This window comes from Protopterus annectens, chromosome 2.part1, assembly GCF_019279795.1.
Source record: "Protopterus annectens isolate FY-2018-M chromosome 2.part1, PAN1.0, whole genome shotgun sequence".
Lineage (NCBI taxonomy): Eukaryota > Metazoa > Chordata > Ceratodontiformes > Protopteridae > Protopterus > Protopterus annectens.
In genome coordinates, this window is record NC_056729.1 from 1,675,215,492 (window position 1) to 1,675,243,292 (window position 27,801).

The following is a 27,801-nucleotide window of genomic DNA, read 5'->3' on the forward strand; positions in this document are numbered from 1 at the left end:
CCATGATGGGAATAACAAAATGAAATGCAAAACCCAATCCACTTAGAAATAGTTTGCTTAGACACAGGCTTGCCCTGAGAAGTCAAGGCAAAAGAAACAAACAACTGCTGAGACTGCCTGAAATCCTTAGTCCTGCTTAAATAATAACGTAACTGCCTATGTACATCTAAAGTGTGCAAAATCTTTTCTCCCTTGTTTTGGGGATCTGCATAGAAAGTAGGCAAATGAATAGTATGGTTTAAAGCCACACTAGAAACCACCTTAGGCATAAAGGAAGGATTAGTACGTAATGATACTCTATCCTTATGGAAAATCAAAAAGGGCTCTACTGCCATAAGGGCCTGCAACTCAGAAACCCTTCTTGCAGAAGTAATGGCCAACAAAAAAGCAGTCTTCCATGACAAGTATTGTAACTCAGCAGTAGCCGCAGGCTCAAAAGGTTGTAGAGTAAGTTTTTCCAACACAAAATTGAGATCCCAAGCAGGAGTAGGAGCTCTACGTGGGGGTCTTATATTCTTTGCCCCTCTACGAAACTGCTTGAACAAAGGATGTGAAAACAATGGTGGGTCACAATCATAGTGAGCTGAAATTGCTGCAGCATGAATTTTAATGGAAGAGAAGGACAAACCTTTGTCCAATAACTCAGTAAGATATTGAAGAGCCACACTCAAATTAGGCTCAGAAATCTCCAAATTCTTTGCTGCACTCCAAAATAAAAATCTCTTCCATTTTTCTGCATACACTTTCCTTGTACTAGGTCTTCTGGCTTCCATAATCACATTTAAAACTTGCTGAGGAAGTTGAGACCTGCTGTGTTTCAAAACAGAATATGCCAGGCTGTTAGATGAAGAGATTGAAGCTTGACATTGAGCAGGTGACCGTCCCTCTGAGATAACAGGTGTGGAATCAAAGGTAAAGGCCATGGAGGCTTCCTTACCAGACTCCTTAGAAGTGGGTACCAGTGTTGCCGAGGCCAATCTGGAGCTATTAGAATCATCCTTGGCTTGTCTTGTCTGATCTTTAGGAGCACCTTTGGGAGAAGAGGCAGAGGTGGAAAGGCATACACATGAAGATTTTTCCAACTGAAAGAAAGAGCGTCCACTTTCCAAGCTGTGTGATGAAACCCCTTTGTGCAAAACTTTGGCAGCTGGTGGTTTAGTGGAGAAGCGAACAGATCTATGTCTGGAGTTCCCCATGACACTGTCAATTTCTGAAATACATGAAGATCCAGTTTCCACTGTGGGGATCCATGATTTGCCTGCTTAACACATCTGCTAAGGAGTTCTGTGCTCCGGCAGAAACCTTGCCTGAAGAGTTAGTTGCAAGCTGAGCGCAGTCTCCCATAAAATCATTGCTTGCCTGCATAGAGGATAAGAATGTGTTCCCCTTGTTTGTTGATGTACCACATGACAGTTGTGTTGTCTGTTAGAATCAACACCTGCCCAGGAAGAAGTAACTCCTTGAAAGCCATTAATGCAAACTGGACTGCTAACATCTCCTTCATGTTGATATGTAGATGCTGTAGTCTGGCAGGCCACTTGTCTTGTATCCACTTTCCATTTAGATGAGCTCCCCAAGCAATGTCCGAGGCATCTGTCGTTAAAATCTGACTCGCCTCTGGCCGGGTCACAGAGAGTCCCTTGTTTAGGTGACATTCCTGAGCCCACCACAATAATTCTTTTTGAATGCAAGGTATTATTTGAATGACAGTCTCCAAATCCTGGCAGTGCTGTGTCCACACTTTTTTGAGATACCATTGCAGCTTCCTCATATGCAGTTTGGCATTGGGAAGCACCAGAATACAAGATGCCATGAACCCTAAGGCTTGAAGGACTGTCCTTGCAGTCAGCCCGGACTGAAGAGATAGTTGATGGAAGTAACTGGAAAGATTCTTTTGTTTGTCCGGGGTTAAAAAGGCCATCTGGGCTGCTGTATTCAGTCTCACACCCAGAAAGCACATGTCTTGAGAGGGAACTAGACTGGACTTTATTTCGTTCACAGAATACCCTAGGCATCTTAGCACTGCTATGACATATTCCAGATGCTGTAGAAGGTCTTCCTTTTCTTGAGCCAGAATCAGGCAGTCGTCCAAGTAAGGATAGATTTGAATTCCTTTCAGCCTGAAGTAAGCTATCACTGGAGCCAGAACCTTTGTGAATACTCTGGCAGTAGATAAGCCAAAGGGCAATGCAGAGAACTGATAATGAGAATTTCCAGCTCGAAAACGCAGATACTTCCTGCAACTTAGTCTTATAGGCACATGAAGGTAAGCTTCCTTGAGATCTAAAGTTACCATCCAATGATCTTTGCCCAGCAGAGGTAAAAGCTGTTGTAACGTCAACATCTTGAACTTGGGAATGTCCAGATAAGTGTTGAGGATAGATAAATCCAAAATTGGTCTCCACGTGTTCCCCTTCTTTGGAACTAGGAACAGGCGAGAATAAAATCCTAGGCCCCTTTCTGGTACAGGGACTGGCTGAATAGCCCCTATTTGGAGTAACAAAGAAATTTGCTTGTGAGCCTCTTTCCTTTGTGGAGGGGGAGCGTCTGGCATGCCTTTGAAAGGGGGCAATGTATGGAAATAAAACCTGTAACCGTGGTGAATGATATCCAACACCCATCTGTCTTGAGTGATTAAATCCCAACTTTCTTTGAAAAGAGACAGTCTTCCTCCCAAAGGAGCTGCCAGACGAGAATCTACTGGCAGCTGAAAAGGCAGGTCATTGGGTCTGTTTACGAAAGGACTGACCCCTGCCCTCACCAGAAGTCTGAGCAGGTGAACCCCTGTTCTAGGCCTAAAGAACCTTGAGCTCTGCCCCTACCACGTCTAGACCTACCCCTAGACTGGGAATCATAAGCAGGATATGTCCATCCCTTAAGTAGGCCAATTTCTACTAAACTTCGGTGGCTGCACCTGCAAAAAATCTTTAACAGTTTGCATAGACTTAGCTTTGTCCTCCATTTTCTTTAAAACTGCTTCCACAGGCGAACCAAATAACACATCAGACTGTAAAGGAGCATCCAAAATCCTAGTCTTAACATGCTCTGCTAAATTCTGATCCCTCAACCAGGCATGCCTGCGAAGAACAGAACTAGTAGCAGCCACCCTGGAGGAGGCCTGCACAGCATCAAAACCACATTGCAAAGAATGCTTACCCACTTGTTCAGACACATGAACTAAATCCAGCAACTCTTTACACTCTATACCTTCCGCCAAAGCATCCACCTTAGATTTCAATTGTGAAAGGAGATAATTTTGATATTTTAGCATGTGAAACTGACAATTCAACGCTCTCATGGCTAAAGTGGAAGAAGTATACACTTTCTTTCCCCACCTATCCAAAGCCCTTGCCTCTTTATCAGTGGGAACAGGATTTTTAACAACAGAGGCCTTAACACCCTTAGGCCCCTGAGAAACAGTTTCCGGGTCTGCCCTAGGACTCTTAAACAGATACTTATGAGCTTCAGGCACCCTATAGTACCTATCAGGCTTAACAGGGGCAGGAGGCAAAGAATCAGGGTTCAGGAAGCCTCTGCAAAACATCTTCCACCAGATACAACACAGGAAGTATAGCTAAGGGCCTATGAAGGGGTAAAAATAAGAATTCCTAAGCCTTTTCCTGGAATCAGAGTAATCTTGGCCTTCCCATTTAAAGTGCTCCCTCATGGAATGCAGAGTCTCTGAAAATGAGAAATCCTCCGGAGGAGAAGCTGTAGGAGTGGAATCATCCACATCAGAATCAGAATAAGGAGGATACTCCTGCAAGTCTTCCACAGAAGACTCAGAAGCCTCTGAACACCGTTCAAAACTCTCAAACTCAGGTTCCACCCTAGGCCTCTTATCAGGAGGGGGCATAGAGCCTCTAATCATAGTAATTAAATCTTCTGCCATTTTAAGCATATGTTTCTTAGGCACAGAACCTGAAGTGCTAGGAGAAGCCCCACTGAAGCTGAACTTGGCCTACCTCTCAAAGAAGTTTTGGAAACAGTAGGAGAAGCTCTAACTACCTTGGGAAGAGAGGGAAGAACAGTTACCTGAGAAGCCCCTCAGCCTGGCCTACCTCCTGAGAGGGCACATCCTGTAACAGTAAAGTCTCTGCCTGAGACTCCAAAGAAACTCCTGGCAAAACCTCTGGCTCCACTGAGCCTTCTAAAGAACCGGCGTCCGGGACTGCCGGATCATGAACCCTAGTCTCTGCTGTTTTGTCCTTGCGCTTTTTGGACGAAGCGGGCCGGAGCATCCGGCGGCATTTTGTAATTACAACGCTTCCCAAACACTAACCTGGCACAGTCTAACCTTCTCTTAATAGTGCGTTTGTTAAATCTAGCACAAGAGCGGCAACCAACAACGTCGTGCTCAGGCCCTAAACAAGGTATACACAAAGTATGGTAATCCCTATGAGGTATCTGCTTCCCACAAGAAATACAGTTATTCACTTTTTCTGACATCCGGTTAAATACTGAGGCAAGAAAAAACCAAAATGTTCCCCAACGGGGTACTTAGCCAACTTTGATTCGGTCTGAAACTCCGACTTCGGAAATATTTCAGAACGCCAACCTGCACTCGCAAAACTGCTTCTGCATCGGACCATGCGGCAAAAAAGACTGAGGATATGACGTCGGTCATGCGCATTAGTACCCTGACGTCCTGACGTCAGTCTAATGCGCCTTGACCGACGTCAGCCATATACTTTGGTATTCGGGCCGACTGGACAGTGGACTACCCGATGGTTAGGACTGCAGCAATGTGGAATGAAGAACATCTGACAATTTAATGCCCTCATAGCCAGAGTTGCTGAGGTGTATATTTTCTTTCCCCATCTATCTAGGGCTCTGGAATGTGGCTGACCAAGTTCGCAGATGACTGCAAACTGGGCGCCATAATAGACTCTCCAGCCGACACAAGCATCCTCCAAAAGGGCCTCACAGAAACAGACAACTGGTGCCAGAGCCATGGCCTCAAGCTAAATGCCAAAAAGTGTATAGTCATCCCCTTTGGCAAAAACAAAGTGCCCACAAATTACCACATAGGTGGTAATCCATTAAGTACAGAAGAAGTAATTAGGGACCTGGGGACCCAAGCTGATAGCAATCTCTCATTCGACAACCACGTGGCCAAAGTGGTTAGAAAAACATTTTATATAGCCCACCTAATCATGAAGGGATTCACATCTAGATCAGGGGAGGTCATTGTGCCTCTTCACTCATCCCTCATCAGGCCCATAATTGAGTACAATGCCCCTTTTGGGATGTACCTTACCAGACACCTGCAGCAACTGGAAAGACCCCAAAAGTACCTCACCAAGAGGATCAAAGGGCTCAAACAGATGCCATATGCTGCCCGGTTAAAGAAACTCCAGCTCTACTCAGTGGCATACCGCCTGCTCAGAGGCGATCTGTGCCTGGCGATAAAGCCATGTCCAACCCGGAATTAATGGACATGCTGCACCTCAGAAAATCAAATCCCATCGAGCTACGCTCGAGAGACTTGAACCTCAGCACTGAAATAAACAGGACATGCTGGAGGGACAGATTCATAACCCAGAGGCTCCCTTCACTCTGGAATAAAATCCCAGTCCAGGTTAGGCAGAGTCCCTCATTGACTCTCTTCAAGAGGAATCTTGATGAGTGGATGGGAGATCGTGAGTTTACCCGGGTATCACTTCTGTGTCACTGTTAGACAGAGGCACAGTATACTAACCTCAAAAAAGGGCATAGCAAAATTAATTTAAAATGGGTGGCGAAAGCCAAACACACTCTGGCTAGGCTTATAAATGCCCTAGGGCAGATAGCCTAGTATGAACCTATGGAATCCCTTTCAGAGAGCACAGGATTTTTAGCCATATAAGCTTTAGCTCCCTTAGGACCCTGGGAAATTGTTTCTGGGTCAGCCACAGGGCTTTTATAAAGGAATTTGTGTGAGTCAGGTACTCTGTAGTATCTGTCAGGTTTGGCTGGAGCAGGAGGTAGAGAGTCTGGAATTAAACTAGACTCCAAGTAAACATCATCCACAATATCTAAAACAGGAGGGATAGCAAGAGGTCTGTGCTGGGGTAGTAAAAGGAACTCTCAGAGCCTTTTCTTAGAATCAGAGTAGTCCTGGCCTTCCCAGTGGAAATGTTCCCTTATGGTATGTAAGGTTTCCCCAAAGGAGTAGTCTTCAGGGTGAGATGCTGAGGGAATAGAGTCTTCAGCATCAGAGTCTTCATAAGGTGGAAAGGTGTAATCCTGTTCCTCAGAAGAATCTGAGGAAATTGAAACCTGGTCAGAGGAAGCATAATCCTCCTCTTGTCTTGGTCTTTTATTAGGAGGGGGAAGGGAACCCCTGATTAGGGTAATCAAATCTTCAGCCATCTTAAGCATCTGTTTCTTAGGCATGGGGCCTTGAACTGTAGACTGATGTACAGGCTTCTTAGGTTTTAAAGGAGTTTTAAGCTTAGCATAACATTTAATGGTGAGTGTAGTGGGTCTGAAGACACCTTCTGCAACAGAAGGTGTTTCCACTGCACCGGGGTCTACTTCTGCTCCGGTGTCGGAAGATGGATGCGTCGGCCTAGTAGGCTCCGCTTGGGAATCTGCAGCTGTCTGGGGTTCCAGTTCTGCGGTCGTCAGGGGCTGCGTAGGTGCCTCACTGAAAACCGGAGAACCGGCGACAGGCCCAGCAGAGGCCTCGGAGTCTGGCTTGTTCCTAGGCTGGCTGTCCTTATCCTTGCATTTTTAATGTATGCCAGTCGTCGGCTGCTCCGATGGCATGATATAATTAAATTTCCTACCAAAGTAATGCTGTGCGAAGTCAAAACGCCACTTGATAGTTCGTTTATTAAACCTAGCACAAAACCGACAACCTGTGATGTCGTGGTCTGGGCCTAGGCAAGGAATACAATAGGAATGGAAGTCCTTATGAGGTATTTGCTTCCCACAAGAAATGCAATTGTTAACTTTTTCTGACATCGGACTGAGGCAAGAAAATGTTCCCCAACGGGGTACTTAGCTTTACTGAAGACTTCGGACTGAAATTCAAATCGAAAATCGAAAATCTCAGGTGTCGGCCAACCGGCACTTGCGAACTGCTTCTGCTTCGGGCACCGCGCGGCAAGAAAGACTGAAGAAAATGGCGTCGGATGCCTCTTATATACCCCTGGCGCACTGACGTCACGGAAGAAGCGACAGCAACCGACGCCGGACCAAGACTTTGGAATTTGGGCCGACTGCGGGACCGCCTGACGGCAGGATAACCCAAGTGTGATGACTGCAGCAGTGTAACAAGATGAACATCACACACATCACCAAAAGAGGCACAAAGCTAAATTTATCATCTTACCTAACCTTAACTCGCAAACTCTGGCACATACACATGACCCGCTATAACATAGCTGGCACATTTTCACAATGACCTTTTCAGTCAATCATTTTTCTATACACTCCTGTAAACCTACATTATACAAAGCTTGAATTCAACCAAATGTGATTCACACAATCACACAACTCTCACTTTTAAAAAAAATCCCTTAAACTTCATTTCTCCTCACATTGGATATGCACCTGCACCCCCTACTGACAACCCCAAAACTTGACCCCCTCCAAGATCCTACTCCTCTTCACTCTACAACTAGTCTATCTTCCCCTTCTATCTATCATTATCAGCTCCTTCTGCTGTCACTTTAGCCTGTGCTATCCCTACTTTAAAGCCTTCTGCCTCCTCCTTTTTACCCTTTAAGCTAATTTCCTCTTTCTGTTAATAATCTTACTTAATATTTAAAACTTCTATTCCTACACTCATACCATGATTTTAAACATTTCTTCACTGTTATCAATTTATGTAATGTTATTACCAAATTATACTATGCAGTTTTTACTTTATTTAAATGTGTTACCTCTACCTTATATACTCTGCATTGTGTATAATTTTTCTTTGTACGTAATTACATGTGGTGCTTTTCTCCCTGGGCCTCCACTGAAAACGGGCTAATTTCAGGCCCAGTGGATTTTCCTGGGAAACAAATGTAATAAATAAATAAATAAAATAACAATGCAGTCACGCATTTGTACTGCTGCTCATTTTTATTATCCCCAAAACATGTCACCCAAATAAATCAAATTTATATATTTTTTCTCTAGATCTAGGCTGGACCTGAAACGGCTCAAAACATCAGTGTTCCACTCCAGTTAAACAAAAACAAATAACCCTGCAAGCTCTGAGGACATATATTTGGTCAGTAGACAGACATCCACCTGATGAACAAAGCCTATATTTTATGAATACAGTGATGCAAAGATCCTCATTATGAACAGCACATTACAATAAATGTGGAAGGAAATATAGTTTGGTTAAAAAAGTTAAATACTTCTTTAGTTTAGACTTAAAATGAGATAGATTCTATTCATTTCTAGTAAACACAGAAAGCTCATATCAGTATACTTAAGACACTTTACTGAAAAGTGTTTCACAGCAAAAACGTATTATCACAAAGCGCTCGCCTATAGGTTTTTAATTGAACACATTCTTTCTTATTTTGAGGAAATCATGTGGCATGCCTATTTTTTCCAACAGAAGAGAGTTAAGAAGTAATAACTCAACGCATTTACATTAAATATATGAGAAAAAAATGGAATGATGTATAATATGAAAAAAAATCATCTGCAATCAGTTTGTTGACAGTACACAGATTTATCATGCAAGTGGCATTAATTCAGAGAAGAATTCATGCACTTCTATATCACTAGTTGAACTGATTAACTGTGGTTTGACTTAATGCCACGTTACAGGACATGCTTACTTAACACACAATATCATGTGATGTTTACAGGTAATCCCAAAAAATTCCGTACAAATGTTTAAGGGAAAATGAAAATAAGAGGTCAGCCTCAATGATGCATTCTTCATGAGTACTAACTCAACAAGAAATAGACATTGCATTTCATGTGACTCCACAAATCTCAGAAATTCAGACAGTTTAAACACCTACTCTTTGTTCACTGTACGCTCAGTGGTGCATAGAAAAATCTTTAAAAAGTAATTTGGGGGCACCAAATCCTGCACCTCAATGTGGGGTAATATCACCCACACACCCTGCTACTTACACATGCCATTCTGATGTGCTACGAATCTGCGATCATGGATAAAGGCAAACAGAACAAACTTTGTACTTGTTTGTTTTTTTACCTGAAAAGTCTAACTGGGCATAGCCTCTCTTTAGCAAAGGCTCCAAGACTAATCTAATCTAACATTTATGTAATCCTAAAAATTTAGAAAAAAAAAAAAAAATTCAAAGGAAAACATTAGTACAAATCATGAAATAAATATTAGTACATACATAAGATATAAGCACAGATAAAGAAACATAACTACTCACTTGCATACAATTAATTTAAGCTGAAAATCTCAAGCAGCAGTTACATTTCTAAAGACTAATAAACTACACAATTATTTAAGTTGCAATGTAGGTGGATATATGCAATACTCATATCCACTATATCACTTTCTATACAAATGTTTCCCTTCAGCCATGCTTGCACTCTTCCCATTCCTACACTGGATATCAATTAATGGGACACTGAACAAAAGACTTGAACTGCCTCGTGTTCAGTTCTGCCTTGATTAGGTGGGTCTGCATCCCACTAGCCATCATCAGAATATTTATGGAATGGGAATTCTCATGCTGCCCCCACAATTGTCATGTAGTCTGTCAGCACCCATTCCCACCATTCAAACCACTTCCCTGGACATGTGGTAAGACACTGCCTCTTTATCTGCTTGCATACCATGTCACCAGATGAAGAGGCCATGGATGGAAAAGGACAACTAGAATGTGGATGGCATGAAGTGCCAGCTCAATGCTCACAGGACAATGTACTGACTACTCTCGAAAAAGCTACAGAATTTATAAACAACATATTCTAAGCTAGTTGGCCATTCAGTCAGTGGGACATCTTTAAGGATCTAACTTGTACTTCATGGAACATCTGAACAGCTTACACCCTAGTTAGCTGGACAGGATTCCTCAAACAAAGGGTATTAAATAACCACAGCCATATGGGTGGGGAGAAGGAGGTGGGCTGCTGTCCCAGTTGCAAGCTGTTAGGGGGTATGATCTGTAGTTGCTGATGGATCACAATGCCAGTACTGAATTTGCACTTGTATCTACAAGCTTAGTACATGTTAGTGATCACAGCACAAAGCTAAGTATAGATGCAGCAATGGTAAAGAAAAAAAAAAAAAAAAAAAAAAAAAAAAAAATTGTTTGGGGGGGGGGGGTCTCAACGTTGGGTTGATGGTCTGCATGACACCAAATGACCTAGATGCAGTTCTGCAAACAACTATAGGTTAAATGCAGAGGAAAAGCTGGAACAATGAAGATACAAGGTACCACAAGCCATCACTTCAGCACATGCAGAAACACACACATACCAGTACCATGCCAAGTTAAAAGACTGAACACCAAGATTAGCTTCTTCACCAGACCATATGGCAGGAAGGCTCTGCAGCATCAACGTATCAGCCATGAGACAGTTTCTCTTGGCTAACGGAAATACTTAAGGTTAGAGCTAAGGTCATGCCTGAGTTCAAAAATTGGATAACTATAAGCAGGGGATGCTACAATAACTACAAAAAAATATTAGGATGCCTCTGTGCCTCTTGCAAAACCACTCCAAGGGTCTTTGCAAGCAGCCAGTTCTAAAAATAAATTTAAACACACTAAATTGTAGTATTCATAATTCACGATATCTTACAAAGCCATGATGGTGAAGAAAATATAATGACATTACATACTTTAAGGTACCACAATCCTCTGGCTAGTTAAAACCTTCACATACATTAAACACCTGGTAACTAATTCACCCTAATGTAATCTTATGCAGCAGGCCTAACCATGCAAAATAAATGTTCAGATTCAGCATATTCCTCTCTGTATACATAAAATGGATAAACAAACTCCCAGATCCAAGATACTCAGTCTCACCTACACCTTCTATGCTTTTTGCTGAGGGAGATGAATGAATAGAGAGAGTCAGAATATCTACAGGCTAAGACAACTAGTGAGAAAACTGGTAAAAGAATACAGATCTCAGGCCTTTTTTAAATACCTATCAAGACTAGAGTACTACACCAAAATCATTTTAAATGTACATGAAGAAATGATGCAGTATTCAAAAACAGCATCATACCGATCCTCTATTCCGTCTGGTCTTCATGCTATGTTTCCCACTGAGTCCATCTTCTTCCTCTGTGACAGGTTTAAACATAAATGGGGGAGGGTCCACTGGCTTCTCTATTGATGGCAGTTCACCATACTTCTTAAAATTAATACGACAGTCCGTACACAGTAAAACGTTCTCCCTTCCACCATGGTGCCAATCTTTGGAAGCTAGTCAAAGAAAAAAGTTACTTTAAACTCAAAGTAGTGTTAAGAAAAGAGAAACCATCCTATAAACTTAATATTTTAAAAATATGTCAACAGGCAGGACTAAAGTAAACATTCAAATAACTCAGATGTGTGACACAATCATTCTTTCTGTGGGGTCTTGATCCCCCTTTCTGACTACTGAACCCTACTGTCCTAGCCAGTTTATCATGTTATCTATTTCCCTGGTGGCAAGCCCTTCAGTCCATTTGTTGCCTAGCACAAGATTCAAGCTAGCCATAAGTAAGCTGGGACACTGGGGGTTTTCACTAAGCCCTAATAACTCTTTGTGTGTGCCCATTTACGCCAATCAGGCTGGTGTAAATCCATGTCTCCACATGTGACATCAAATGGCTCTGATCCCCTTGTAGACAGCATCCAGTGAGTGCCGTGGCCTACACAAGGGATTCAATCACAGAAAAGGTACCTGGACACACCTGCGCTCACTGTTCTCATCCAAGGAGCAAGGGGCATGTAGGTTTGATCATAATGATTCTCCCCTGCTACAGCTTCAACAGGTGCCAAAAGGAATTCACTGAACTTCAAATACTTTGGTCGTAGTCAGGGATTAATCTCTCTATACCAACAAACGTAATATGAGAGTGTATGATTAAGTGCAGTTTATTTTCAATGTTGCATTGAATCTTCAAGGCATATAATGAGTATGTTCATGTTTAGTATCAAACAGAAATCAAAATGATGTTACACAAATGGAAACCTAACTTACTGGTTGAAAAGCAATGACGGCAGGCATAACCCTTCAGTTCCTGCTCACTGTCCTCACTGTCAAATTCATCCTCACTTGCTGAACTAAGATCCACTGAAAAGAGAAAAAAAAAAGAGAGAGATGTGGCTAGTTAAAAACATGTTAAAAACACTGAAGCAGGTGCTAATGCCTTTGATTTGTCTAGGTAGCAAGGAGTTCTATACTTTCCTCAACAGCATTTCCCCAAAATTTCTCATTTGGAAATATTAATTTAAACATAATGCAGAAACACAGACACTGGCACCAATATTTTCTAAAATGTTTGCTAAAAACAATACAGCTAAAAGATAAGCAAGTTACAGGTGCTTACATTTTCAACACAACAAATTCTTTATGTGAATCTAGATTTCATTATAAAACAATAATTGCAAATTCAGCTACTGAAGCTAGTCTACTAAGAAAAAAAAAACTACCCATTTAACAGTCAGAGAAAAATCTAAATCAAATAAGCTACTGCTAACTTGTGGTTCACTATGGCCATCAAAATGTAGTACTGAACAAGAATGGAAGATGGGCTCAGCTACTACAGAACTTATTTCCCTGGGGTGGGGGTATAAAGGAAAGAGCATCTCTTCCACTGCTGTGTCATTTACTGGTGTTGCTGGTAACTTGACCAATGCAAGTATGCCAGTCGGCTGGGTTCACTCTGATATTACTGTGAACGACAGGTTATCTTGCAGAAGTGGTGCCAGGTTTGCCAGAAGTTAATGGTGTCTGGAATACCATGCAATATTTCCTGGGACCAAAATACCTCTTCGGCTCTCTCACTCACTTGATCTTCAAAGTCCAACTCATCTGCGGCATACGTACTGCATGCTAATAAGTACACAAGTAACCCACAGGGCAATACAAGGGTCAGCTACAGGATGTCACCAGACTCTGTTTCACATTACCTTTCCAACTTGTTTTCTGGCTGATCTCCCCATTTCACATCTCATTTCTACCCTATACTGCTGATGCGACTTACACATGGGGAGAGGTCTTGATAGCAGATACACAGAGAGCAACAGCTGAAAAGCAAGCTGATCAATCTGTGCAAGTCCTAGTAGTCACTAGTCTTCTTATACATGCACACATATAACAATTTTACTAATTAGCATAACAGCCTATGATAAAACAAGAGATCTACAAAACATATTTTTGGAAGACTGCAAATCAGGTATTCCTTTTGTTTGACATATAAACCAAACACTTTATGAACAGGAGAATAAACCTTAGAAGCAAATACCATTAAAGCTGATGTATATGCTTTCTCCTGTAGAAACTCTGCTGGGTTTTCATGTGTATACATTTCTTGGTGAAAAAAGTTTTGAAATTTTAATTCTATATTTGAGAATGGTAAATAAGGAACTCAACTAGTCTGCATAGTTTAAGATCTTTGTGGCAGGTGAGCAACAATATTCAGTTCAATTTTGTGTAGGACAGTTTACAGACAAGTTGCTGTACAGTAGGCAGACAGCACTAACTGCCATTATGTATTTTTATGTTGTCATTGCAGTAGTTTATACAATGTGTGGAGCTGCTGCTTTCAGTTTAGGTTACCTGAAAAGGTAAGTTTATTTCATCTTGTTAACCAGGTAAATTAACTGGTCAAGACTGACTTTTTTCAGCAATGACCCAGTCTCATGAGCATGCAGCATAGGCATGACTACACTAGCTTCAAGTTTACAAAACACAACATATGATGCATTAACGGAACATAAAACAGATCAAGTGGAAACACAGAAACAAATCTAAAAGTGCACTTCTGCTACAAACTTACAATAACTATAGATGTTCCAGTAGTTGCACTGTTGCACTCTTTACTTTTGTAATATCCTGCCATGTTGGTAGTCAAAGGCTGGACAGCCTCCTAAAGCTCTTCCCTACCATAAGGTTTCAGCCAGTGCCCTGCTTCCAGTTACAGGATGGCAGCAATATAAAAGGTTAATCAGCTAATGTATCAAGATCTTTTCTGCCTGGCAAAAATAATGGGAAAACCCCCCTCCCTCCCCAGAGCACAATGGAATTAGGTGGTGACTTCAGAACTAGGCATGTCCACCATAAGGTGGACAATCCGATGGCTTTACAAGAAAACCTCACAGAACACTGGAGAATGCCTGATATTAAGAAAAGTACAGCTGTGTACACTTACCATAAATGTAGATGTTCGAGTGTATTCACTGTTGCAGTCATTTGTTTGTGTCTTTCGGCATTTCCCGGTCAGGGGTCGCCACAGCGGAACTCCAGACCGCTAATGATTGGCAATTGATTTTTACGTACCGGCTTGCCAGGCCTGACGCACAACCTTCAACGAAGGTACGCCCATTCACACATGTCTCCACGCAGAAGACGCTCTAGCTTAAAATCGAAACGGTCAGCGTCTTACTATGAGGCGACAACGCTACCGCAGCACCACCACCACGGGTTATCTGCTTGCAGTAGCCCTCAGTCAGTCTGATTAACAAAGTCTTGGGGTCCTGCGTTGGTTGCTTTCCCTTCTTCCATGACGTCAGGGGTATAAAACATGCAGCCAACGCCATTACATCAGTTTTTCTTGCCCCAGATGTCAGGTGCCCCCCTAATGGGAAGCAATTAAATCTATAATACAAGGATATACCTCCAACAAAAAAGCAAATACACCAAAAAGCTTTGTGAGCATAGTAGGTGAGAGTAGAGGTATAGACAAAAGAAGAAAAAGGGGGCTGAAGGGAGGGTAACCAGGACTGTAACAGTGAATACACTCGAACATCTACATTTATGGTAAGTGTACACAACTGTACTATGTTCTTCATGTTTCACTGTTGCAGTCATTACATTTGGGTAGATTCCCAAAGCTAAGGTTGGGAGGAGGAGTTTAAATAGAATTAGGACCTGACTAGGCAAGACTGCAGTGGCAAAACCAGCTCTGGATTTAGAGAAAATTGATAATGCTTGGTGAAAGTATGTACAGAACTCCAGGTAGCAGCTTCTAGGATGTCCCTTGTAGGGACGCCTCTGAGAAAGGCTGTAGAGGTAGATGCAGCCCTGGTTGAATGGTGTCTGACGCCCTGTGGGATAGGTTTTCCAAGGTGCTTATAGCAGAAATGAATGCAGAGGCCTATCCATCTTATTTATGTATTTATTTATTGCATTTGTTTACCGGGATAAGTCCACTGGGCCTAAAATAGCCCATTTTCAGTGGAGGCCCGGGGAAAGCTCCAACGAGATACAGAACAAATATAAACATTAATTAGTACAGAAGCAGAAACAGTGTTACAGATAGTAAATATAGTAACATATAGAGAATATATACATAAAAGCAGGAATCTAGTTTGTTTGATTAAAGCAATATATACAGAAAATATACATTAAAGCAGAATTCAAACAGAGTGGTATAAACAGAGATCGGTATTATTGTACCAGTATCAACAAGTGAAGATAAAAATAAATATGGAGAAAATATCAGCCACGAGTAGCAAAAGACATAGGAGTTTAGTAATCATATAAGGAGAGTGAAGAGGTTAGGTTATAAAGCAGGAACATAGCCAGGAAGAGTTGAGATGATTTTTCAGCATTTGTTTGAAGGTGGTGGTGCTGCCTGTGTTTCTTATAGAAGGCAGAAGTGAGTTCCATAGTATGGCGACGGTGAAGACATAGAGGAGTTGACCAGCAGATAAGGTGGGCGTATCTACTTTTAGAAGTAGATGATTTTCAGATCTTAGATGCCTGCTGGAATGGCATTTGGCAAGTAGAGTTGAGAGAGCAGGACAGTCTGTGGGTCTGTAGATTATTTTGTGCACAGTAGTTAGTTGGGTGAATGAGAGATGATGGGGGAGTTCCAGCCACCCTAATTGTTTCAGTGACTTACACTGGTGGGATGAGAATGTGGCCTTGGTGGCAAATTTTGCTTTTCTGTTGTAACACATAGCAAGTTTGGATTTTGTAGAATTTCAGATATGAGTGAGGAGAGGGGAACCATAAAAGAGAGAGGATAATAAAAAGGTAGTTGCAAGGGTTTGTCTAGTAGAGAGGCTAAAGTGTTGGTGCCTGTAGAGCATACCAAGCTTTTGGTGTGCTTTTTTGAGGTTATTGTTTATGTGTAGGTCAAAGTTAAGGTTTTCATCTATAATAATGCCTAGTAATTTAGTGTGTGGGACAACTTCTATTTTTAAATGGTTTGCTTTGAAATAGCTTTTCCCTCTGTCCCTGCAGCAAATGCCATCAGTAGTTGTTCACATTTCCTTTGAGGTTTAGTCCTATCCAAGTAGAATCTAAGTTGTCTGTGCACATCTAAGGAGTGCAGTATATGTTCCCCTGTGTTCTGTGGGTTAGGAAAGAAGGTAGGCAAATGAATGGACTGACTAAGAGCCACACTGGATACCACCTTGGGCATGAAGGAGGGATTGGTTCTGAGGGACACCCTGTCCGCATGAAAGATGATGAAAGGCTCCACTGCCATAAAAGCTTGCAACGCGGATACCCTTCTAGCAAAGGTGATTGCTAAAAGGAAAGGAATTTTAAATCTGCAGTAGCAGCTGGCTCGAAAGGCGGAAGAGTGAGTTTCTCCAAGACAAAGTTAAGGTCCCAGGCTGGAGTTGGAGATGATCTCGGTGGCCTTAAATTTTTGGCCCCTCTGAGGAACTGCTTGAGCAGTGGGTGCAAGAAGAGGGGAGGCTCTGTGCTATAATGACCTGAAATGGCTGAGGCATGAATTTTGATGGAGGAAAAGGACAAGCCCTTATGAAGCATCTCAGTCAAATATTGTAGAATCTGAGGTAAATTGGGCACTGATGCGCGCATCCCTTGAGATTGGATCCAGGTACAAAATCTTTTCCATTTCGCAGCATAACATTTTCTTGTACTAGGCCTCCTAGCCTCTAAAATGATATCCATCACTGATTTACAGAGGGGTGGTAAAGTAGAGATTAGGTAACTAGCCAGGCTGCTAGGTTCAGGGTTTGTAGCTGAGGGTGCAGAATCTGGTTCTCCTGCTGAGACAACAGGGAATAAGTCTGAGGCAGATGCCATGAGGCCAAGAGTGACACACTGCGCAGGAGGGGGTTACCAGTGCTGGCGTGGCCAGTCTGGTGCAATTAAAATCGTCCTTGGCTTGTCCTGTTTGATCTTTAGTAGTACCTTGGAGAGCAGAGGCAGAGGAGGAAAGGCATATACTGATAGGTTTTTCCAGCTGAAGGATAGAGCATCCACTTTCCAAGCTAGTTTGTGGGGAATCCTTGTGCAAAACCTGTCCAATTGATAGTTCTAGGGGGAGGCAAACAGGTCTATATCTGAGCTCCTGATTTGCTTGTTAACATGTTGAAAATCCTTTGTTCAAGTTTCCACTCGTGTGGGTCCATGAGGTTCTGCTTAGTCCATCTGCCAGTGTATTTAGTTTTCCTGGCAGGAATTGAGCTTGTAGATTCACTTGGTAGCTCAAGGTTGTGTTCCACAATGCCATGGCTAGTCTGCAGAGGGGGTAAGAGTGTGTGCCCCCCTGCTTCTTTATGTACCACATGACCGTGGTGTTGTCCATCTTTACCATTAGTTGTCCTGGAAGAATTTGGTCCTTGAAGGCTGTCAGAGCATTCTGTACAGCGAACATTTCCTCTTGATTAATCATTTGACTTGGGCTCCATTTGCCCTGAATGCACTTCCCTGCCAGGTGAGCGCCCCATGCATAGTCTGATGCATCTGTTGTTGAGGTTTGGGTAGCAGGGAATAGTGTGAATAGTAGTCCCTTGTTTTGGTGGCAGGCCTCTGCCCACCAAAGGAACTCTAGGCGTAGACAAGGTATGATAGGAATCATAGCTTCTAGATCCTGTGAATGTTGACACCATAGGCTTTTGAGATACCATTGCAGTTTCCTCATATGCAGCCTTGGATATAGAATTAGAAGAATGCAGGAGGCCATGAACCCCAAGACCTGCAGTATTTGCCTTGCAGATAACTGGGTTTTTGTGGACACTTGTTTGAAGTAGGTTGTCAAATGAGTCTGTTTCTCTGGTGTGAGGAAAGCCATCTGGGAAGTTGTATTCAAGCTTGCTCCCAGGAATATAATTTGTTGACAGGGTACCAGGTGTGATTTATTTTTGTTTATGGTGTACGCCAGACAAGTCAATACCCTTTGGACAAAGGCCAGATGATTCAAAAGTGTGTCCTGGCTTTCTGCCTGAATTAGACAATCGTCCAGGTATGGTTATATTTGAATATTTATTTGCCTGCAGAATACAATGACTGGAGTTAGGCACTTTGTGAATACCCTGGGCGCAGCAGATAAGCCAAAGGGCAGTGCAGAGAACTGATAGTGCATGTCTCCTGCTTTGAAGCGTAGGTATCTTCTGCAAAACTCCCTGACAGGGATGTGCAGGTATGCTTCTTTTAAGTCTAGTGTTGCCAGCCATGCATCTTTGCCTAGCATAGGACACAGCTGGTACCAACTGAAAAGCCCCCATGCTTAAGAGAGAGAGTACTTGATTTGGGGCATCTGCCCACTGATTTGGGGGTAGATCTGGCCACCCACTTAGTGTTGGTAAGGTGTGGAAGTGAAATCTGTATCCTTGGGACACTATTTAAAACCCATTTGTCCTGGGTAATGAGTTCCCAGTTCCCAGGAATAGAGTCCTCTGCATCACAATCCTCACAAGTAGGTAAGGGCAAATCCAGATCATCAGAAGAATCAGAAAAATTAGAAACCTTGTCAGAAGATTCATAAACAACTTCAGTCCTAGGTCTCTTAGAAGGGGGAGGTTGGCTTCCCCTGATTAGAGTTATAAGATCTTCAGCCATTCTTATAATTTGTTTTTTAGGCATAGAGGCCTGAGCATGCGGCCTGGGTGTCGGTTTTCTAGGCATGGTTCGAGATTTAGGCCTAAATGAAGGAGGAGGTGTCGGTTTAATATGCAAGTCAGTAGGCCTGAATACACCCTCAGAAGCTGGTGCCTGCACAGCGGCTCCAGACCCATCCAAGGTAGAGACATCCGCAGGTTCCACAGTTGAAGCATCTCACGGCATATTGGACTCCAAATGGGTCTCAGTAGAGGCCTGTGAATCAGAAGTAGTGGGTATCAGGGGCTGCGAAAGCGCCTCACTGAATACTGGCGAACTGGCGACTGGCTTAGGAGAAGCGTCGTCGGCAGTTTTGGACCTCGGTGGCCTGTCTCTGTCCTAATCTTTGCATTTTTTTCGAAATCCCGGTAGTCGGATGGCTAACCGATGACATTTCTGGATAATTAAACCGAGAACCGAAATATTTAGAGGAGAAAATACATCGACGACGGATAGTGCGCTGATTAAATAAAGCACAAAACTGACAGCAAGGTATGTCGTGGTCAGGGCCTAGGCAAGGAATACAGTACGAATGAAAATCTTTATGAGGTCTTTGCTTTCCACAAGTAATGCAATTATTAACTTTTACTGACATTGGAAAGGAGCAAGAAAAAGTTTCCCCAACGGGGTACTTAGCTTTAGTTGAAGACTTCTGTTCTGAAACTCGAAAATGAAAATTTCAGGAGTTGGCCAACCAGCACTTGCGAACTGCTTCTGCTTCGGGCACCGCACGGCAAGAAAGACTGATGTAATGGCGTCGGCTGCATGTTTTACACCCCTGACGACCTGACGTCATGGAAGAAGGGACAGCAACCAACGCAGGACCCAATACTTTGTTAATCAGGCAGACTGAGGGCTACTGCAAGCAGATAACCCAAATGTAATGACTGCAACAGTGAAACACGAATAACATCAGCAAGGGATGGTGAGTACAGAGCACTGCCACCTCAATTCCAGGACAAGGTGTTAGAATGATGAGAGGGTAAAACGACTGCAAGGATGAGGGCCATCATTTCCTTGATGCTGATATTCTTCACTTTACACTGTGCTGCCACGACCCATTGATGTGCAAACCCTCCACACAGACTCCCCATGCCATGTTCAAAGAATTTGCTGAAGATATCATAGAATGCTTCTTTTCCATGAAGAATATTTCCTTGCTCAGTGGTTCCACTATGAGATTTCAGATACATGGCAACAGGGGAATACGAGTTTCTAAAGGATGGAGGTGCTGGTTCCAACTGTCCTTAAATATCACAATAGTTTTCTCATATGAAGGCAAGCCCAGAGCTCCATCAGAATGCAAGCTGCCATATTGTCCTAAAAATCTCAGGTACTCTTTCACAGTGATCCTGTTTTCAGTATCTGAGTCAAGGTCTTCAGCCAATACAAATTTTCTCACATAGGTTACCTTATCAGCTCCAAAGTCGAAGGACTCAGGCTCTACATCAGGTGAATCACTTCTTCCCTATTTGGAATGAACTCCCAACACTGATGGCATGTCTGGTTTAGGCCTCTTAGTTTTCAAGCAAGACATTAGGGCTTGGCCAAATGAGCCAGTGTATCTGAAGTAGAAGTGTGTGTGTGTGGGGAGGGGGTGTTAGGCCGAGGCAACACGGCAAGCAGGGCTCCACCTGCTTAGGCTTTAAGTGCCGTCTGCTCTCTGTTTTTCAGGGAGGGTCTCCATTGAGGCCTTGAGTCATGGACAAGTAATCAAAACCTCAACACAGTCTTCAGGAGCCTCCTTGTGGAGAAATTTCATGAATCTCACTTTTCCCTTCGGTTATCAAAATGTGGGCTTTGCTGGCTGAAGGTCCAGAGGCTGTCAAAGGAGGCACTAAGATTTCAGTCCAGAAGGACATGCCAGACACTGAAGGTGTGGGTCCCACCAGAAGCCTCAATCACAATGGATTCTGTAGTCAATGGCAGCAAAAATTACAGTTGTGTACACTTACCATAAATGTAGATGTTCAAGTGTATTCACTGTTGCAGTCATCACATTTGGGTTATCCCTGGCAGGGTAGCCCTTGACCGGCCCGAATACCAGAGACTTATAGGTTCATAGGTTGGTACTAGGCTATTAGCACTAGGGCCATAAAAATTCCCCGGCTATTTCTTCCCACACTATTTACTTCCCTGAACCCCTGTCCTGCAGGGCAACTGACATGATCCCCGGGGTGAATTTCCTTTCTCCCATCAAATCGTCAAGGTTCCTTTTGAAGAGGGCCAAAGAAGCGCTCTGCTTGACATGTATGGGCAGTCTATTCTAGAGACTGAGGAGTCTCTGGGTCAGGAATCTATCCCTCCAGCATGTTTTGTTTATTGTGATGAAAAGGTTTAGATCCCTGGAGCGTGTGGCTCTGAGGGATTGGGATTTCTTTAAGTGTAGCATGTCCAAAACCTCTGGGTTTGACATGGCCTTGTATGTTAAGCAGAGATCGCCTCTGAGTAGACGATATGTAACAGAGTATAGCTGGACTTTTTTATGGTGGTCAGCATAGGGCATCTGCTTTAGGCCTGTGATTCTTTTAATGAGGTATTTCTGCGGCCTTTCCAGTTGTTGCAGATGTCTTGAGAAGTACATACCAAACAGGTCATTATATTCTATAATGGGTCTAATGAGGGATGAGTACAGTGGGACAATGACCTCCTTTTTTCTGGATGAAAAGCCCTTAGTGATGAGATGTGCCACATAGGATTTCCTGACTGTTGTGGTGATGTGGTTATCGAAGGTGAGACCACTGTCCACCTGTGTCCGAGTCTCATCACACTTTCAGTGTTTAGTGTACTGACACCTATGTGGTATTCACGGGTACATGTTTTTTCCCCAAAGGGGATAACTATAATTTCTTGGCATTGAGCTTGAGCCCATGGCTCTGGCACCAATAATCTGTTTCTGTAAGGCCCTTTTGTAGAGGATCCACATCATTTGGTGATTCAATGTTGGCTCCCAGTTTGCATTCATCTGCAAACTTTGTTAGCCAGAGTCCCTTAGTGTTGGCCTGTACTTCAGAGAAGTAGATGCGAAGCAAGAGCGGTCCCAGGACTGAACCCGGAGATACTCCACTTGTCACTTAGTATTTCTGCATCAGTTGCTGTCGCTTGAGGACAGACGTCAGGTCGTCAGTGGTATAAAGGAAGGCAGCCAACGCCATTGCATCAGTTTTTCTTGCCCTAACCTGTTAGGAGCCCCCAAAATAGGAGGCCAGGTTCTGGTGGAAGAACTCCACCAGTGGAAAATAAATACCAATATGTCCCTTGTAAGGAAAGGAGAACAACAAGGAAGAAGGGTAACAAAAGTAAAAAGAGAAAAAAGGGGGATGGAGGGAGGGAAACCAGGACTGCAACAGTGAATACTCTCTAATATGTACATTTACGATAAGTGTACACAACTGATTATGTTCTTTGTGTTTCACTGTTGCAGTCATTACATTTGGGTAGATTCCCAAAGCTGAGGAAATGGGTGGAGGCAGTCAAGGAAGCTAGAGGCTGGCTAGAATGCCCTGCAAGACTGCAGAGGCAAACCCTGCCCTGGATTTGGATAAGACAGGCAGGTGGTAATGCTTGGTAAAAGTGTGAACAGATGCCCAGGTGGCAGCCTCCAGGATGTCGCTGATGGGGACTCCTCTGAGGAAAGCTGGAGGCTGCTCTGGTGGAGTGTGTCCTGACCCTCTTATGGGGAGGCTTATCATGCTATTTGTAGCAGAAATGGATGCAGTGTGCTATCCATTTGGAAATGGTTTGCTTGGAGATTGCATTGCCTTCTGCCCCTGTAACAAAGCTAACCAGCAATTGATCAGACTTTCTGAAGGGTTTAGTTCTGTCCAGATAGTATCTGAGCTGTCTATGCACATCTAGAGAGTGCAGAATCTTTTCCCCCTTGTTTTGGGGATTAGGAAAGAAGGTGGGCAGACAAATGGATTGGTTGAGAGTCACACTGGACACCACCTTGGACATGAAGGATGGGTTAGTTCTGAGGGATACCCTGTCTGCATGGAAGATGATGAAGGGTTCCACAGCCCTGAGTGCTAGCAGCTCAGAGACTCTTCTGGCTGAAGGGATGGCCAGAAGGAAGGCTGTCTTCTAGGAGAGAAATTTTTGCTCTGGAGAAGAAACTGGTTCGAAAGGAGGCAGGGTGAGCATTTCCAAGACAAAGTTAAGGTCCCAAGCTGGTGTAGGAACCCTTCTGGGGGGTCTCAAGTTGCTAGCCCCTCTGAGGAACTGTTTAATCAAAGGGTGTGAGAAGAGAGGCTGCTCAGTGGGAAAATGAGCAGAAATAGCAGAGGCATGAATTTTTGTAGAGGAGAAGGAGAGACCACTGTGCAGTAGGTCAGCTAAGTAATCCAGGATGAGAGGGATGGAGGATTGTGCCGTATTGGCCCCCTTAGCCTGGATCCAGGTGCAGACCCTTTTCCATTTATCTGCATTCTGGTGCTAGGACGTCTGGCCTCACGGATAACATCCAGAACCTGTTTACTGAGTATGGCAGATTGGTCCAGGGTTATGGAATAAGCCAAGCTCCCAAATGAAGTGTCTGCAGTTGGGGGTGCATGAATTCCCTTTCCCTCTGGGTTAGGAGGTTTGGAATGTGAGAAAGATGCCATGGAAGCAGCGGGGACAGGCTGCGCAGCAAGGGGTACCAGTATTGTTGGGGCGAGTCTGGAGCTATGAGAATGGTCCTTGGTTTTTCCTCCCTTATTTTGAGCAGCACCCTGGGGATGAGAGGTAGGGGAGGAAAGGCATAGACAGAGAGAGAGGTTGATATAGGAGAAGGACAGGGCATCCACTTTCCAAGCCATGCAGTGATTCTCCCTTGTGCAGAATTTGCTGAACTGATGGTTGGTGTGGGAGGCAAAGGTTGGCCTCCGGGGTTCCCCATTTCTGAGTTATTACGAAGAAGGTACTTCTGTTGAGCTACCATTCGTGTGGGTCTAAATGCTTTCTGCTTAATTGGTCTGCCAGGGAGTTGAGACAGCCTGGTAGTTATTGTGCTACTAGGTGTAGTTGCATGAAAGAGGCTGTTTGCCAAAGGGTCATGGGCCAGCCTGCACAGAGGGTAGGAGTGAGTCCCTCCCTGCTTGTTGATCTACCACATCACAATGGTGTTGTCTGTTTTGATCAGGAGTACCCCTGGGGAGAGAAGGGGTTTGAAAGCTATCAAGGCTTGCTGCACAGCCATCATCTCTTTCTGACTGATGTGCAGGGAGATTTGCTGTGGGCTCCATTGGCCCTGTACACACCTGGTGTCCAGGTGTGCACCCCAAGCATAGTCTGATGCGTCTGTGGTGAGAGTCTGGGCGAAGGGGTGTGGGGAGAAGGGCAGTCCCTTGTTGTGGGAGCAGGCTGTTGCCCACCAAAGAAATTCCTTCCTCAGTTAAGGAATAATAAGTAGAAGAGTTTCCAGCTCTTGAGAGCGCTGACACCAAAGGCTCTTTAGGTACCACTGAAGTTTCCTCATATGCAGTCTGGCATATGGAATGAGGAGTATGCAAGATGCCATGAACCCCAGGGCTTGCAGGATTTTCCTTGCAGAAAGCTGGGGCCTGGTGGCCAGTTGAGAGAAATAGGCTGACAGGAAAATTAGTTTCTTTGGTGTAAGGTATGCCATCTGGGATGCTGTCTTCAGGCTTGCTCCCAAGAAGATTATCCTTTGGGTGGGAACCGGTTTAGATTTATTTTTGTTGACTGTGTACCCCAGGGAGGTTTAGTAGGCTCCTTACAAAGGCCAGGTGTTTGAGCAGCTTTTCCTGGCTGTCTGCCTGAATAAGGCAGTAGTCTAAGTATGGGTAAATTTGAATATTTCTTTGTCTGCAAAAGGCAAGGGCTGAAGCCAGGCATTTTGTGAAAACTCTGGGAGCAGTAGATAAGCCAAAGGGAAGTGGAGAGAACTGAAAGTGTTAAGTTCCTGCCCTGAAACGGAGCATTTTGAATTTTGGGATCACCAGGAAAGTGTTTAGAATGGATAGATTGAGGGTGGGGTGCCAGGTGCCCTCTTTTCTGGGAACCAGAGAAAGTCTGGAGTAGAAACCTTGGCCTATCTGTCCTGCAGGAATGTGCTCTACTCCTCTCAAAGAGAGCAGGGAATGGATTTGCTTTTGAGCCTCTGCCCACTGATTTGGTAGCAGATCTGGGAACACTTTTGGGGTTGGAAGAGTGTGGAAGGAGAATTTGTATTCCTGAGACACAATGTTCAGAACCCATTGGTCCTTAGTAATGACGGCCCAGGTGCTCGAGTGAAAGGAGAGTTTTCCTGTTAGGGGTATGTGAAGGTGGGCAGAGGGGAGGTAGGAAGGAGGGGAGTCATTATGAGTTCTTACCATAAGGGGATGGCTTAGAACTTCCTGGTTTTGAAGTGGAGGTAGTCTACTGCTTGGATCTCTGCATTCCCTGGGACTGCTGTCTGGGGAGGTCTGCATCCATGGGGCCTAGACTGGGCCTGTTTACTCGGAGCAGGAAAGGACCAGTGCTTGGAGGGAAAATGCCTGCTTGCATAGATTTTGCTTTTTTTCCATCTATTTTAAGACCTCTTCTGCCTTAGTGCCAAATAAGTTATCTTTGTGCAAGGGTGCATCCAACAATGTAGATCTGACATGGTCTGGCAGTGGTTGTTCCTTAAGCCATGCATGTCTTCTAATGACAGATCCAGTGACTGCTGCCCTGCAAGAAGCTTCTAGGGCATCAAACCACAGTGCAAAGTGTGTTTAGTTACTTAACTTGCAGAATGCATTAAGTCTTGTAAATCTTTAGATTCTGCCAATGCAGGAAAGGATGACATTTTTTGTTTACGGAGTTCCAAGGTATGTTGCTGATATTTAAGCATATGGAACTGACAATGTAGTGCTCTGATAGTAAGCATAGCTGAGCTGTACACTTTTTTACCCCATATGTCCAATGCTTGGGAATCCCTGTCTGAGGGGGTGGGATTCTTAGCAGAGGTTGTTTTAATCCCTTTTGGCCCTTGAGAAATGACCTCAGGGTCAGCTGTAGGATTTTTAAAAAGGTATTTGTGAGAGTCTGGGACTCTGTAGTGCCTGTCTGGTTTTCTGGGAGCAGGAGGGAGGGCGTCTGGAGTCAAGCTGGTTTCAAGGAAAACATAATCCACCACATCCAGGACCGGGGGGATGGCCAAGTGTCTGTGTTGCAAAAGATCTAGGAATTCCCCGAGTCTCTTTTTAGACTGAGGGTAGTCCTGACTCTCCCATTGGAAATGCTCCCTTAAGGTATGCAGGGTTTCTCCAAAGGAAAAAATCCTCTGGGGGCGAGGCTGAAGGAATGGTTTCCTCTGCATCAGAATCCTCATAAGTGGAGAGGGGCTGCATGTCTTCATAGTTAGATGCATCAGATTCATCAGACTCTTGTTCAGGCAAAACTACTGGAAACAGATCTCTTTTTCCTTTTTGAGGGGTTGGCTTGGCTTCCCCTAATCAGCATGATAAGGTCTTCTGGCATTTTAAGCATTTGAGACTGAGGCAAGGTAGCAGGCACCTGAGAGTGGGTAGTCAAGTTTTTTGGGTGTGGTTCGAACCCTGAGCCCAAGGAACTTGGTTGTTTTCGAAAGTACTGCAGTCGTGAAAGAAGGTGTTGGTTTTTATCAAGATTTGGAGGTGCGAAAGACTTCCTCAGAAGCCGGTGCCTGCTCAGTGGCTCTGGACCAATCCAAGGTAGAGATGACTGCAGGATCCTTAGACGAAGAAGAGTTCTGCGGCATACTGGACTCCGAAAGGGTCTAGGTAGCGGCCTGCGAATCAAATGAATTGGGCATCAGGGGCTGCAAAAGTTCCTCACCGAGTACCAGAGGACTGACGACTAGCTTAATGGAAGCGTCGTCAGAAGGTTTGGACCTGTGCAGTCTGCCTCTGTCTTAATCTTTTTGCTTTTTCGGAAGATATGCTGTCGGATGGCTTACCAAAGCCATATCAGAATTCAAGTAAGAGTGGAAATCTCGGTGTGGTATTTACTTTCCACAGGCAAGAGAATTACTAACTTCTTCTGACATCGGGTAGTGCAAGAAAAAAGGATCTCCAACGGGGTACTTGGCTTTCGAAGACTTCTACTTCAATTCGTGCGAACTGCTTCTGCTTCGGGTTGCACGGCAAGAAAGACTGATGTAATGGTGTCGGCTGCCTTACTTTATACAACTGATGACCTGACATCTGTCCTCAAGCGACAGCAACCGATGCAGAAATAGTAAGTCTCTGGTATTCGGGCCGGCTGAGGGCTACCCTGGCAGGGATAACCCAACTGTGATGACTGCAACAGTGAAACACGAAGAACATCCATTTGTTCTTTCCTGTGAGTGCTTCAAAATTTGGTCTTGGCACAGTTACTCTTCAAGAGGGCAGACCAGTAGCCTATGTACCTAGGACATTAACTCAGACTGAGACACATTAACCACAAATAGCTTTTGGCAATAGTTTGCGCATGTTCCAAGTTTCATGATTATATTTATGGTTGAGCTATCCAGATTGAAACAGATCAGCAACCTTGTTACCATTCTAAAGAAGCCTATGCATTCCGCTCCAGCGAGATTACAAAGAATGATGATCAAGTTGCAGAAGAAGAATTTCAAAATGGTCTACACTAAAGGCAAATTGCTCAATCTGGCCAATACCTTATCCAGATCACCTAGAAATACAAGAGAACAGCTTGATGCTGAAACTTTTGACTTTGATGTAATGTCAGTGTGTAATTTTTCCACCAATAGACTTGATTTATTTATTTACATTTGTTTACCAGGAAATTCCAACTGGACACAGGTCCTTTTTCAGCAGAGGCCTGAGGAGAAAAGCTTCACAGAACAATAAATGAGCAGCAGAGTACATGAAGAACAACTGAATATACATATAA

The 27,801-nt window shown here is 43.8% G+C and overlaps 1 protein-coding gene across 8 annotated transcripts in view; it reads right to left on the reverse strand.

Annotated features, from left to right (window-relative positions):
* RERE (arginine-glutamic acid dipeptide repeats) overlaps window positions 1–27,801 on the reverse strand; it is a 3,515,893-nt gene that overhangs the window by 458,611 nt on the left and 3,029,481 nt on the right. For all 8 annotated transcript variants that reach the window (XM_044063104.1, XM_044063103.1, XM_044063106.1 and 5 more), the window contains 2 exons: window positions 12,130–12,222; window positions 11,167–11,366 (listed from right to left, as the gene is read on the reverse strand). In XM_044063104.1, coding sequence (XP_043919039.1) covers window positions 11,167–11,366; window positions 12,130–12,222 — 293 coding nt within the window. The remainder of the gene's footprint in view (window positions 1–11,166; window positions 11,367–12,129; window positions 12,223–27,801) is intronic.